Below are 15210 nucleotides of genomic sequence, written 5' to 3' on the forward strand. Positions count from 1 at the left end.
TTTCAAAAAGAAAAAAAAAAAAAAATTGACGATATAATATGGAAAACTAGCTAACGAGGTGAAAAGGTTATATTTAATTTAATTGTGACTTTAATCATGATGTGAATCACTGCAAATAAATATGTTTTTTGTACAAGCTAAAACCAGCAGAGACGCAGTGGGAGCCTCACCGTCCAGTGGATCAGTGAATGGGAAACCCTCATCGTGGCTCATATTATTTGTTCCTCAGGTTGTAGGCCAGAGGTGAAAGGTCACGGCCGGGTTCGACCTGGATTTCATGGCAGTAATCCTCTCCACTGCGGTCAGTTATGAATGAAGTCGTTTATTTACAGTCCAAAGCCTGAGAGTCGCCGCCCTCCGGTCGTCTTCTCAGAGAGCGGGTCGTCATGGAAGAGTTAGCCGGGCTCAGATCAGATCAGATCGCCTCAGTCAGCGTTAGTGAGGCTGTTAAAGGTTTAGCTGAGGACTCCACTCATCACCCACGACTCTACTTTGAATGCCTCAGGGCCAGCTGCATGGGAAACAGGGAGGTCATCTACATCCTCATCACAATACAAACCAGACAGATTCAAACCAAATCTGAGTCCTGCTATTAGCTTCATCAATTACACTTTTCATGAACAGCTACAAAATGACAAAAGTAAGTAAAACATAACAAAAATATCATAAATAAATAGAAAATAAGAATAAAATGCAAAGCAATAGGAGAAAAAGGAGCAGCAAGCTAATTAGAAATTCATATAATGCTGTTGTCATGTAAAAACTTCATAATTTCAATTTTGGTGAGTCACTTTAATTGAAGGTTTACATGCTCCTCTAATTCTCTAACCTCTTGGTCTTATGAAATCCTTTCAAAACGCATTGGATAATGTCAAAAAATGCATCATCAAGCTAAAAACAAAGCTGTTTTTCTTAGTTTCTGAAAAATTGACATTTTGGAGATACAAGGTTTTTACTTGACAGCGATGATAAACCTCCTGTCTATTTACTTATAGACAGGAGGTTTATCATCACTGGTTTGACTGGTTTTAAAAGTGTCTGTGATGCCTTCAGGTGGTCTTCCTCCAAGCACTTCCCATTTTGGACATTTTTTAGGGTTTGATATTCAAAGAGTCTCCATGTAATCCAATCAGGTTAATCCTCACAATCAAATTACTCTCATTTTATCACCATAAATCTCAGTTTTATGGCACGGGGTTGTGTCCCCATTAAAATGGAAATATAAGGACCGACTAATTGGTTTTTCTTGAGGACTGACATTAATAAAAACCTGTCGCATGAGCTGAATGAGAGTGAATGAGCTCATTCTCTATTTGTGCTTTCAAGGTGACAGACAGGGTCGCACAGTGCAGACCCGACCAAGTGTTTTCTTTAAAACACTTATTCAACATCTCCCTTATATTTACATAAAATATATTATAAAGAGAAATGGGCGATTCTATAGTTACGGTTGCATTTCATGTCCATGGGTTGTAAAAACAATTTCATACAATCAACACTTGAAACAATCACCAATATTTATTGGTGTATACTGTCTTGATTTCTTTTAACATAAAAAGTCAACCAGCACCACCATTTATCTTTTAGAAATGTATCTGGAATCTCAGAATTTGCTCTTTCTGTGCTGTTCAATTTGCAAAACTTTTGTCCATAACACAGTTGACAAATTGATCAATTGAATGCTTTAGAGCTTAATCTTGGCAATTAGTGAATTCTACTCATTAAAGGGGTAAATTACAGGGAGAACTATTTGATATCGCGAGACAAAAACAAAAGAAAAACTTTTTTTTTTCACTTATTGGTTGATGTGAAATGTACCTGTGATTGTAGAATGATTCAAACAGTTATAGGACACTACTAAAGGTATCGGCCTTATAATATAAGCAATAAAATAACAGATATTTGGAACTACAACCAGGTGTGAAAATTGAATGCTACAGAAAAAAAATACTTGGGGGAGTAAAGGTTTGGCTTTTTTTTCAGCTGGTAACTAGTCGGTTGTGAGAGTTGTGTGTTAGAAAATACTAATTTGTTCTGCTCTACAACTTTCAAGAAAGCTTTTTTTTTTTTAACCAGGCGGGTCAGTTAAGAACAAACTCTACTTTACAGTCACAGCCTAACAAGAGGCACAAGGGCTGTGGATCAAAATAAACTAAACTGGGTGTATTACAGGAAGCTAGGTCACCTTGTGAGTGGTGTCTGCAAACTGCTGGGCTTTGTGCATCAGCTCCACAGTCTTGTCCTCAGCGCGGGTCAGTCTGTCCCCACGCTCCCCCAGAGCCACATTGACCCTGTGGACTACATTACCCATAGTGCTCCCTGGGGGGCGCTGCCCAGGCTGACCTGTCCATAGACACAGAGAGGTAAAAAGTAGTTCATTAGGCCGAGTAGTCGATATATAATGTGCAAAGTTGGCTAGTGCGCCTTTAATGTATTTCCTAAGTATCTGACATTTTCAACAGGCAGAGCCATAAGCAAGCATACTGGAAAGAGAACTAGACTGTCCTACTCAAGCAGAAGTACTGTTGCTTTGCTGATATTTTACTTAAGTAGAAGTAAAAGTACTGGTGTAAAAATCTACTTAAGTAAAAGTAAAAAGTAGCTTAAAATGAACTAACCCTTAGAAAAGAGACCGTTGTTAGCTGTGATCTTTCCCATGTGATTCTAAATGGACGAGTACAATCGAGTTCTCACTGGATTATTTTAATTTTAAAATTTGGAAATTACACAATAAAGTGCACAAACAAAGTAAAGCCTGATTACTCTTCTCGCTGTGAATGGCTCCACAATTTCTTAATTTACATCTGTGCAGTTTCTTGACGTTACTTATGGAGAGCCACAAAATCTGTCCTCTGTAACGGAGGTGGTTTAAAATGAAGTCAAGTATATACTTCTGCAAAAACGTACTTAAGTAAAAGTGAAATTACTAGTACTCAAAAAAGTCCCAAGTACGCAAAAAACCTACTCAGTCACACGTGAGTAAATATCATTAGTTACTTCCAGCCTTGGGGCCGTTCACACAGAGAAGCACTGCTAGAGAGAAACACTTTAAACTCCATGCATTTCAATGGAAGGACGCACCTGCTCGCAGTGCAGGGTGGAAAAAGTCCACAATAGCTCAACTTTTGAGGCGCTGCAGCACAGAACACCTGTAAAACCGCAACTAGGTGACCAGTGAATAACGGGAGGGGGAGTGGTTGTTCATTTTGGTCGCCCGGGAACCAAAGCCGCCCGTACACCTTCCAACGTTTTGTCGGCGTTTGGCGTTTCTTTGTGTGAACGGAGACATGGTGAGAAGGGAAACCATCCTTCAACTAGAAAACCGGCAGTTCAAGCCCCCGTGTCAGCAAGCATCCGCCCTGCTGAAGTGTCTTTGAGCAAGACACTGAACCCTCTGTGACCTCTCTGTGGAGGGGAGGGCGGGGCAAGAGAAAAGATAATTTCCCTACTTGGATCAATAAAGTCTCACACTGTTGTTATTATTATTAACAGCAAGTCCCTCAGGTCGCCTGAGGTTGAAGGCAGAGAGCTGCTGTTTTTTTTTTTTTTTGTGGCTCGGTGTCCGGCTGCAGCCTGGCACCTCTCCCACCCATTACACTCCCCCTGTCAGCGGGTTCAATGGTGCGCCGCGCTCCTCCTCAGTCCCCGTGCCCCGGGCCTCCTACAGGCCAGCTATTGTATCGATAAAACACAAAGTCTCCTCTCATCTGGCAGCCGCATCATAGAGGAGCCATTCTCCGCCGCAGCAGAGAGGTGAAGCGCGGCGGAGGACAATAGACAAAACACACAGCGGCCGAGAGCTGGGGAAGTGAAAATGAGCAAGAGAGAGAGAGAAGCCCAGGATAATATGACTTGAGGAGTCATGCCATTACAAGAGCAGTAGAGAGAGGGAGGGAGGGGGGGGGGGGGAGGGACTCGTGACCGGAAAGCCGTTGTTTCAAATCCATTAAGTCACAGGGAAAATCTGGGCAGGGAAAGTGAATGAGTTCTATTTTAAAATCGTCTTTTGTGTACAAAAGTTAAAAAAGGCTTTATTTTTCCATTGGTTACCTTACATTTACCTTATGTAAAGAAAAAAAAGAAAAATAAAGAAAAATAAAGGCTTTTAAGGCTTTTTTAACTTTTGCTAACAAAAGAAGAGTGCCTTGGCTTCCTTTTGGTCAAGTATTCTTTTAGCATTGACTCCAATGAGCAATGAATCGTTTCTTGCAAACAGACTTTAATGGTCTGGAGAAGTATAAAGCAACTTGCTATATATCCATTTTGGAAGAGATTCCTGACCTAAAGCCTATTGTTCAATAGCTCTAAATACAGAGGATACAGTCTGTAAAACTGCTATTTTATGTCAAGTATGGTCTTAATTGGCATATCTCTTCAAACAGGGCCGTATTTTGTGCAATCAGTTATTTTGTAAGAGTAGGCGTTATTCAAAGGGTGGAAATCTTTTGGAACGAAACTCCTTTACCTTTACCTCGAGCCTGTGAACGCCCTTGGTTTGCAACCATCATGTTCTTCATACGGTTGAAGAAGGCTTTGCAGCGGTAGATGACCAGATTCATGGTGCAGGCCTCTGGTAGAAGGAGAAGAAGGAGACAAAGTAATGAGGGTTATCAGGTATGAACTATATGAATTACAGAGTATCAGAAACCCCACACATGGTGCTGCAGTACCTCCTGTGAGTTTGGACTGACAGTTGATGAACTCGGCCTGTCTGGGCGGGGCGTAGCTCTTCCTTCTGGCCTGCAGGCTTTTGGACCGGGGAGCCTGTGCGTCGCTGGGGCCGGCCTGCGCCTCACGGCCGTCCAGGCTCAGTCTCCTCTGCCTGCCCGCCTTGCCCAGCTTCCCGGCCTTGCCCAGGCTGCCGGCCTTCCCCTCCCAGTAGGTCTGGCAGGCGTGGTACAGGATCTGGACAAAGATGCACTTCTCTGCTGCGGAGCTGGCCACCCACTGGTCCAACGCATTGTCAAACACCAGGTCGAACTCTGGGGAATCCTGGAAGAAGAGCGCAGGGGAGACAAAGGAGGTTCAACAACATGCTGGAGGAGCAAATAGGATATACTGTAGGATGATATAGAATAATTAAAAAATGAATACAAAATATTAATCATGATAGATATGGGCCTTTTCTACTTTTTTTCCCCAGTGCTTTAAAAAAAAAAAAAAAGATAGATGCCAATGCTTAGGATTTGCTTATTTTCAATACATTTAAAATAAAGATTTTCTCTGAAATACAACTTAAAGTCCCCATTACTTTTATTCATGGCGACCTCATGCTGCACTAGTAGAATAAGCCGAAATTCCTCAGTCGCCAACATTACAAGTTAACAGCAAGTAAAGAGTTCAAAGGTCAAAGCCACAGCACTCAAACAACAGCTGTAACAGATAATCCTGCATCCCAGGAATATTTAGATATAACAGACAAGTACAAGGTAAACAAATAACCTGCCAGAAATAAAGTATTTTTTGCTAACACATTATCTTGATGCTGATGTCCACTGTTGACTCTCTGGCAACATGTCAGTTGACTCTCAACAGACAATTTCAGCCAACCACTAGCAGACTATAAAGTGCTAATCAACAGACATCAATGGAGTATCTGTTGACTATCAGCTAGGAAGAAACACATTCCTACATATGGAAATGTTTTATGAGTCAATTCCCTTACTATCCTATAACCCTAACTATAATATTATTTATGTGGCTAAACTTAAACCTAACCTTAACCCTAATCCTAACACATTTCTTTTGTGTCTAAACTTAACCTTAACCGAAGTTGTTGTCAGTCTACCAACAGTCGATTGATAGTAATTTGAGCAGGCGTACTTAAAAATCAACTCAATCAAGTCAACTTTGCTCGAGTCCCAAGTCAGTCTCAAGTCTTGAGGCACAAGTCTCAAGTCTAAATGTAGATTACCAAGTCAAGTCAGAACAAATCAAGAGTCCAGTATCAATTTAATATCTTAAAGAAAACTAAATATCTAGGACTTTTCAATGCAATATGGTTTTAATAGGATAAAAACTTGGTAAGAGCATCATGAGTTTGATTTCTATAATCAGTTTCAACTTCAATAAATTCAATCATTCCATACAAATTCAGAAAACAGAATTTAAATTCAGTCGTCTGCTGGAACAAATCTCATCACTTTCAATCTGAGTCATTTACACAAACATAAGATCTCAAGTCAAGACTTTAAAAACCTGTTCAAGTCATCAAAGTACAAGTTGAGTCCCACGTCACCAAAACCCGAGTCAAGTCAAGTCTCAAGCAATTCAAATTGTGACTCGTGTATAAGTCATGTCCCCACCTCTGTTAGTTGATACAAATTAGACAGTTTGTTGAGCATTTGTTGATACCTAGCTCTTAGTCTGTTGTTGAAAGTCAAAATAAAGTGATATATTTTTTCCCTCTGGAGTGCTGCTGACCTTGTTGGGGTTGATGCCGTTGACCTGTCGAAGCTGCTCCACCCTCCACTGGGACCGCCGGGTGAAGGAGGCGGAGCCGCCGAACTGCTTCACCTTCGTAATGAGGAGCTGGTGAGGCCTCTTGTTGGTCACTGGGGAAATGAAGAGACACAAGATAAGATCAGGCTGTCTTGATATTACCATGGGGTTGCTTAAAAAAAAAATAAAATAAAAAAATAAAAAAACACTATCAAAAGCCTTCAATATCTTATTATTTTTAAAATAAAAATAAAAAAATAAAATAGTGTAGCTGGATTTCTGTCACCTTGATTAATGAAACATTTATCATTTAAAAATACATCAGCAGAAGAGTTAATACAATTTTCATGCATCTTATTGATTTTGATTATTTATCCTGGGAAGATCATTTATGATGAAGGCAAGATGATTTATATCTGAAAAGATTCATTTCTACTATCCAAATCATCTTGTTGTAGTCTTTGTGATAAATGCTTTTCTTGTAAAATAATGAATGTTTTGCTGCCTCTGGGTTTCTTCAATAAGTAATAAACTACAACTTGAATCTGTTTTTTGCTACTCTCTATCATTCATGTGTCACACGCAAAACTCTCAGACACCACTGATCTGATTTTGACAAAACTTGTGGAAGTGATGCATCTCACCGCTGCACTCCAGCATTCAACATTACACCGACTGGCCCAAAGGGAAACTACTATTACAGCTGAAGACAAGGTGACATATTTGTTACTGATTGGCCCCAACAGGGACATTTGTGGGAGATGACATGTTTACCGCTGCCTTGTTGTTTTTACTGTGGTTTTGTTTATTATGTGTTTTTATTAAACCTGTCAGCAAGCCGAATTCCCCTTACAGGACAGTTTTGAATTGAAAAGACGCTTCAACAGGACACAGGGCTGCTGCTGGGATCAAACCTGTGACCTTTCTGTTCAGAGACGTCCTCTCTACCCAGCCACCCTAACCAAAGCATGTGGCTGACACTACACTAGCTTATAGGACCCATGTCCAGTTGTCCAGTTGTTCAGTTTCTATATCCTCTGACAGTGTCGGAGCCAGCTCCCTCCTCAGATTTCCAGGCCTGTATTCTCCCAAACAAACGGCTCCTGTGATGAACCGCTCAACAATGCTTCTGTTCAGGACAGTAACTGGGTTAAGCCTCCAGAAAGAAACCAGGCTGAATTCCTAAAATTGATGAATGGTGGGGAAAGCCTAAAAAAAGGTTAGAGAATGGGTTTGTGACTGAGAGGTTGTGAGTTTGAATCCGTAGACTGGATCATCATCATCATCATCATCATCATCCTTCCCTTCAACTACTGCCATCAAACCCTTGAGCAAAGCATTTAAAGGGCAAATCAACGCTAAATCACATAAGGCAGAAACGTGTTGTTGCACTGCTCTCTATGGGTTGAAACTTTTAATCATGTTGCACTTCTGGCCACGCCCCATCAGTGATGTCACAGCAGCTGTTTGGCATCAGCTGTCAAAGGCAAAACACCTGCTTTGACATCACTGATTGAGGTGTGGCCAGAAGTGCAACATGCCTGAAAGTTTCAACCCACAGAGAGCAGTGCAACAACACTTTCTGCCTTATTTGATTTAGTGTTGATTTGCTATTTAAAGGGGCCATTTACATTTACATTACATTCACACAAACAACAAAGTCACATTTTCAAATCACATTTAAAACAAGTTAGCTAGGTAATTAGAGCAACGATCCAACACAAACATCTAGTGAAGAGGTAAAGTAATACCACACTAAAAATAATACTGCTTTGTCAATAGAGAAACGAGGCTTTTCAGGCTTGGTAGCTGAAATGTTTTCATCCATTTAACAGTTGAAAATGTAAGTAAGTGGGGATTGGAAGTGTCTTGAAACACCAATGTACGGGGTGTTTTGCCCCAAAACAGAGCATGAGCTGGAAAATGAGTTTCAAAAGCCACAAATCTCAGCACCTTGCCAAGTAATCCTTCAGTCACTGGTATTAATCAACATCCCTATCAACCCCCTACACATATATTATGGACATTTTGTGCTATAGGGCAGTAAAAATTATAATTATTTCCCCTTTAAACCCAAACTGCTCCAGTGAAGATGCTCAGAGGCAGAGAGACTGTGGTTGAACTGGGCAGCTCCTATATGTATATTTGTAACTGTATATAAGTATAGCAGGGTGTAAAAACAGCATGCATGGTCATCAAGTCTTCTCCAGATAAACAAAAAGTTGAAAAGTCTATTTTACCTGAAATACATATGAAAGTTGCGTAGTCCCCTTTGCCTCCTTGCAGGAAGGACAGCCTCTTCTTCTTCCTCCTCCGCACCTCCACTGCCACCAGCATCCGCTCGTCACGAGGGATGAAGACCTCTTTGTTGATGGCAGACTGAATGTTCATTGTAGTCCTGAGACCTAGACAGGTGATGGATGAGGAGGATTTGTGCCCGTTAGGCCGGTGATTCACTGGACAAATGTTTAGGCAGCGGAGATGGGCAGCGCTCCCAGCAAAAGACAAAGTGAGGCACAGGGTAAAATAATCAATTCAATTGTTTTCTGCCAACAAAAACTCTGTGATTAAAACAACTGATCACAGAGGAACAAACAGAGCTGCCCAGAAAGTTCCCCTGTGTGTCACTGCCTTTACAACCTTATGGCTAGTAAACCCTAAACAGTAATTTAAATATTCCTATAGAGACTTACAGTATGCCTGTAGTGCTCAATTGTAAGTTTATTTTGACTTTATCAAACTTTATGGTAGTTTCATCTCCTATGGTATCACTATAATATTCCTATAGGAAATAATAATGTGTCTGTGGAGCTAAACAGTGACTTTAAAGTGACTTTATCATAATTTGTTTGTTTGTTTTTATCTCCTATGCTATCACCATAAAAATGAAATAAAGATTATAGTTATTGAATCACTGTACTATTAGGGATAGTATGCCTATGGTAGGCTGAAAAGTGAATTTAGAGTGCCCTTGTCCTTCTTTATGGTATTTTATTCTCCTATGCTATCACTATAATATTCCTATAGGAAATAATAATGTGTCTGTGGAGCTAAATAGTGACTTTAAAGTGACTTTATCATAGTTTATGTTTGTTTGTTTGTTTTTTTTATCTCCTATGGTATCACCATAAAAATGAAATAAAGATTATATATATAGTTATTGAATCACTATACTATTAGGGATAGTATGCCTATGGTGGGCTGAAAAGTGAATTTAGAGTGCCCTTGTCCTTCTTTATGGTATTTTTATCTCCTATGATATCACTATAATATTCCTATAGGCTCTTATACTCTATCTGTCGTACTAAATAGTGAGTTTATAGTGTCCTTATAGGATTTTGTGTCATTTTTTGACCTGTAGTATCTGCATAATATTTAAAAACTTTTTCTGCCATTTGTATAGTATCTTTCTAAAATTATTACAGGATTACTGTCGTTTATTGTTCTAATGTAAACATAACCAGGTGAGATACCTGCAGGTAAAGGCGAATTACAGTAATAAACAAGATCTAATGATGAAAAGTTTTAATCCTTCCATATCCTATATTCATAATTGAAGTCCATCGTCTTATACAGTAATTCTCGCTAATTGAGTAAACAGCTCCGAAATGATTTGACCTCACCTGTTCTGCTCCTCTGCTCCGCCAGGAAAAGAAAACAGACGCTGGGGTTTCTTAGTACAGCTCTAGTACAGCAGGCGCGACTGTAGTCTTGTTAGTTAAAGCGTTAAATTAACATAAAAGCAAATAAAAAGTCCAAGAGTTCCGTCATGAATTTATATCCCAGCACACCAAAAGGCGTGCCTTGCTGTGAAGGCGCAGACAAACCACAGTCCATCCTATTTCAACAAGTTGACAACCACGTGGGTGAAGACTGCTGGTGCTGGACAGGAGCTCAGATGGCAGGCAAGGAAGAAGCATGACATCAGTCTCATTGACAAGAGCTGCTAATTAAATTATAAATAATAAAGTAGGCTATCATGCAAATAAATCAGCCTGATGATGAAATGTCTGTATTTTGTTTGCATGTGCGTGTTCATGTATGTAAGCCTTCTTGTATGTATTTTGAAAAGATAAGTCTGGATTGGAAGTTTACCTGGAACAGTAATTGCGTTTTAAAAATGGTTAGCCTATACTACATTGTAGGTAATTAAAGGGGCAACTTGTAGCATTTTTAAACAGATATTGTCGAGTTAATGGTGATACCTTGGTAACATCTCCATAAACAATATATATATCTTCTATCTCACACCAATGGAATTAGCTAGTATTTCTCAAAATTCAGACCACATTTCCCATAAACCCTGTTACTTCCTGTCCTAAAGAGGATGTTTCTACTTGTCCCACCCCCCCGGCATTATTTATTTTCTGAAGAGGATAAAACACGTTGGAAGTGATTTTTCCATTGGTTTTTCACATCTTCCACCATCTGCTGCCAGAAACTCTTTCAGCTTTAGCTCCGCTTGCTCTGGAAGAACAGAACCTCTTCCTGTTTTGTGCCGTAAAGCGATCCAGCAGATTTCCCTCCAAATCCGACCCGGAAAATTCAGAGGCCGCTGGAGGCTGACAGTCTTGTCTGTGATAGTCTCGTTTGTTTACGGTAATTATATGAGTAGTGATTCAACCTATATCCAGTTCATGAAAGCTTTTACATTTACTGTTCTAAACACCCGGTGCCTGATAGCTCTTTCCTATAGGAAAAAATCCTCTGTCACACAGGAAGTGATGCGTTGTACATTTCCTGTTTTGTTTTTTTAAATAAATAGAAGAACTGGGTAGTTAGCATGAGCAGTGATAGCCCAAGGAGGTTCTATATAGCCACCATGGCTGAACAGAAACAGAAAATCCAAGCTCCGCCCACACTGTTTGATTGACAGGTGATCTGTGGGAAGTGCAGTGCAGAAACACCACAGAAATGAGCATTGATCAACAAAGATGTCACCAAAATTAAAAACAAAAAAAGGAGAATAGCATGGATTACCACTTTTCTGAGAGCTACTAACATGCAACATCTCTGCAATGTCCGGGACATGCAACAGCAGCAGTGCAACCTTCTGTGAAAATAAAGAAAAAAAACTAAGCCACCACTGTAACGAGAGATTCCTAGTAGACACACAGGCTTAGGTATCTTTGAAGTAATCAATGGAGACCATGAGAAGGGAGGTGCAGAGATATATTTTAATGAAAAACCAAAGATTTACCAAGGTAAAGCACCACATCATCCAAGAGGGAACAGTACACCAAGGGTAGAAAGGGTGAGCATGACAGCAAAAAGAGTGTCCTCTTGTGCAAGGCAGGATGAATTCACTTTCATTTCAGTCAATTAAGGAAATCAATTTTCCTCAGAAGAACTTTTTGAGAATAAAGGCTTGATCATAATTATGTAATTAGTTTCTTTCCAAAATGAGATATCCATTGTTTGAAAAAAAACAAAAACTGGCACTTACTCTTACAAAATCATTAATAACACAAAATTAAAACATAGTATATTCTCTAATCACAGTAGGTAAATTAATTGATTGAATTAACTTGGTTGACAAAAAGCTAACACTTTTACAGTCTGGATCCTCTATATTTTAAAGACGCTGGACGATAGACTTCAGGTAATGACAACAACCTTGATTTTTTTCCCGAAATGGATATCAATTTGCAATAGACCTCTTCATTTAGAGCTGAGTGAAGTGAAAGGGAATTGACCCCAGCCAGGGTCCAAGGCAACCAGGGGGATACAGCAGGGTGGAGCACCCACACATCACAACACCACTTTGTTTTCCTCAGGGCACGGTACTCTTACTTCCCCTTCCAGAGGATCTCTATGGAAAATTAAGAGCACACATCTATGTTGCTTAGATATGGCACATGAAAGTCCTAAGCTGTTCCACAGGAAGGAGGTATCACTTTATTTCTATGTTGTGTAACAGTAAGACATGTAAACAGGGACGGGCGCAACTAAGAACACAAGCAGTGCTAAGTTTCTGGCCCCAGGAGGCCTAAAGGCATTAGGATGACACACGAGCAGGATGGGAATTATCACCAGCCACCAAGCAGGTACCAGCAGTCTGCTGTAACAGTCAGTTTGTCAGGTAACCAACCATCGTCTGGAGGTCCGCTTCTATTCTTATCATCTAGTTGGATAAATAGTGAAAGTAGCTGGTGAATTTTGGGATGAACCAACCACTGTGGCCGCTGGACAAAAACATTGCAGATTGGAGTTTTAGTTGGGATACAAACATTTCTCTGGAGGCAGAAATAATCTCAAAGGTGGAGTTAAATCTCAATGAAGCCAAAGAACCACAACTCTGACAAAATAACAAAATAACAGCATCTGAAATATGCTAAATAAAAAATGCAGTCTAGCCCTACTGTTATCTAGGTTGAAACTAGCCATACTAGCCTATAGCTATCTAGGTAAGCTAGCTAGTTAGCCTGCTGAACATCCAAGATCATGAATGAATTAAAAAAGTCATTGCCATTCATATTTTGTATTTATTATTATTATTTCTTTTATTATTATTTATTTATTATTATTATTATTTTGACAAAATTTATTACTTTGCAATTGAAGTTTGCCAGTTAGCTAACTTGCTAACTAGCACTGAAAAACTGTTGTTCTTTGGCTCCGCCCACTGAGGTTAAACTCAACCAATGAGATTACTTCTGCCTCCAGAGCAGCTCTGCCTCTGAGAAACCTCTCTAAAACTGAAGTCTACAGAAAAGTGAGTTTCCTGCCCTGCATGTTAGTCTCCTAAATATAATGACGGTCAGACTTAGGGAGATACACAAACACAGAACATGAGAAAATCTAACAGCAAAGCAGTACAGTAAAATATATCACAACAAAATGATGTAAAAAATAAAAATTGCAAACATAATTCATGGCAAGTTTGAATGTTTCTTGGCCTTAGGTGTAAATTGATGTAAAGGTTCAGTCTGTCATTTAATTAAAACTTATATCTTGTAGTGGGCTTAAAATGTCAGTCTGCATGCTGCTATCTCCTCATCTCAGTTAAATCATAGCAAAGCTCAAATCTATGTACATGGCGCATATCCATATCATGCTTTATTTGAACCAAAATCATAAGTGGTTTGACTTTCATTTCTCAAAGAAAATGATCATTTTCAAATGCTTAAAGATAGATAAATAAATTTGACAAAGTATATAAAATATTCTCAGATGTAACTCTTCAGTTGTCAGAAATAAAACATTATGCATGGGTCCTTCATGCTCCATGGATCTCAAACCTGGGTCAAACAGTATTAGCAAATACTTCTCAGTGTTTGCTTTATACCACAGGAAGGACCAGGCGGGTGGGGTTAGCTGCATTAGCACAATTCAGACAGTATCAAGTAAGTAATTAATTCACTTCTGAATACTTGCGATTGTTTACACTTTCTCGCACTCATTGTTTCGTCCTATGTGGCAAACCCCACCCATCTGGCACTCAAAGTAAATAAAAACAAACACTGACAATTACTTACAAACTATTTGATGATTTAAGTATTTTATTTAGACTTTTTGACCCTGGTCGGATAGATATGTGGTAATTTGGCGAGCTGCCTCAATACAAAGTGCAGTAAAATATCAAATGCGACATGTCAGTGTTCGTACAAATATTTGTGCCTTCATTTGGACTGGGATTAATCACAGTTGAACTCAGGCTTTCTGTGGTTGTCTCGCAATGAACATGTGCGAGAACAACCCCGTCTCTTGGCAACAGGCAAATATTTGGCCACCAAGTTTCAGACACCTAAAAGAGTAAGTAGTCATAGTGTTATTTCCTTAATTCCTAACAAAAATAGCAGTTCCGTGAATGTAAACATGACAACATGACACATGGGACGACTCTACACAAGGTAAACGTAGAGTGAACTCAAACACTTCGTCAGGCTGCTTCTGATTATCTGTATTCCAGTTTGAGGATTCAGTTTCTGTGCAGTGCCTTACCTTGGGAAAAAAAAAAAGCAGTCCCCTATCACAAACAGCCCGGCCCGTCTCAGGACAGGGTCACATGACCACATGGGGCTCCTACGCTCTCGTCTGAGGCATCGGATTAGTGAGAAGTTATAGGATCGACGTGTTTCTCAAGAGGCAAGACCCGCAACGAGCGTCGAGGCTTTCGCTATGGCTACAGTTTCAGGAGCGAGTCGACAGTCACGGCGACGGAAAAGACCACTGTACGGCCGAACAAGCACAGCCATCAGCAGGAGTAAAGGGGGGGTAGGGGGGTAGGGGGGTGAGGGGGTGGGGGGCAGTCATTGTAATTGGCAAGAAGAGAGACAGTCACCGATACAGCCAACGACAGCAGGATGGGATTTCGGACAGGAAAGCGAACAGTCCTCATTATCGGGAGAAAGGAGCAGGGAACAGGGCAGGCTTTGGTAAAATGAGCGCAGATACTTCACTGTGGGGGAGGGGTGGGGGCGGGGAGGGGCGTGGGGGGGTCCCGAATGCACAGTATATGTCCGCTCAGTCTGGTTCAAAGGTCATCAAGGTGAGAGTGTGTAAACTGGGAGGCAATGAGATGTTTTGTGTGTAAAATAGGTCGGTGATAGCAACTGTTGTGTGTGTGTGTGTGTGTGTGTGTGTGTGTGTGTATGTGTGCGTGTCATGGCGGGTCATGAGTGCATGCGTCTGTGTTGGGTCAATTCATTTTCAATTCAGTCAATTACAGCAGTCTTTTATTATTTAATATTTGGCAATCAAAAGGTTCTTCCAATCTAATAAATAATGATTAATCACTTTTGTGGATTGTTGTTCCATAATGAGTTC

At 40.2% G+C, this 15210-nt stretch overlaps 1 protein-coding gene across 1 annotated transcript; it reads right to left on the minus strand.

Annotated features, from left to right (window-relative positions):
- Window positions 1-487: 487 nt before the first annotated feature.
- stxbp6l (syntaxin binding protein 6 (amisyn), like) lies at window positions 488-8832 on the minus strand. Its single transcript, XM_071904434.2, has 6 exons — window positions 8682-8832; window positions 6424-6554; window positions 4671-4992; window positions 4472-4570; window positions 2186-2343; window positions 488-511 (listed from the first exon to the last, which is right to left on the minus strand). Exons 1-6 carry the CDS (start codon window positions 8830-8832, stop codon window positions 488-490), a joined length of 885 nt encoding a protein of 294 aa, XP_071760535.1.
- Window positions 8833-15210: the final 6378 nt, after the last annotated feature.

The sequence above is a fragment of the Centroberyx gerrardi genome, chromosome 18 (assembly GCF_048128805.1).
Source record: "Centroberyx gerrardi isolate f3 chromosome 18, fCenGer3.hap1.cur.20231027, whole genome shotgun sequence".
NCBI classification, from domain to species: domain Eukaryota; kingdom Metazoa; phylum Chordata; class Actinopteri; order Beryciformes; family Berycidae; genus Centroberyx; species Centroberyx gerrardi.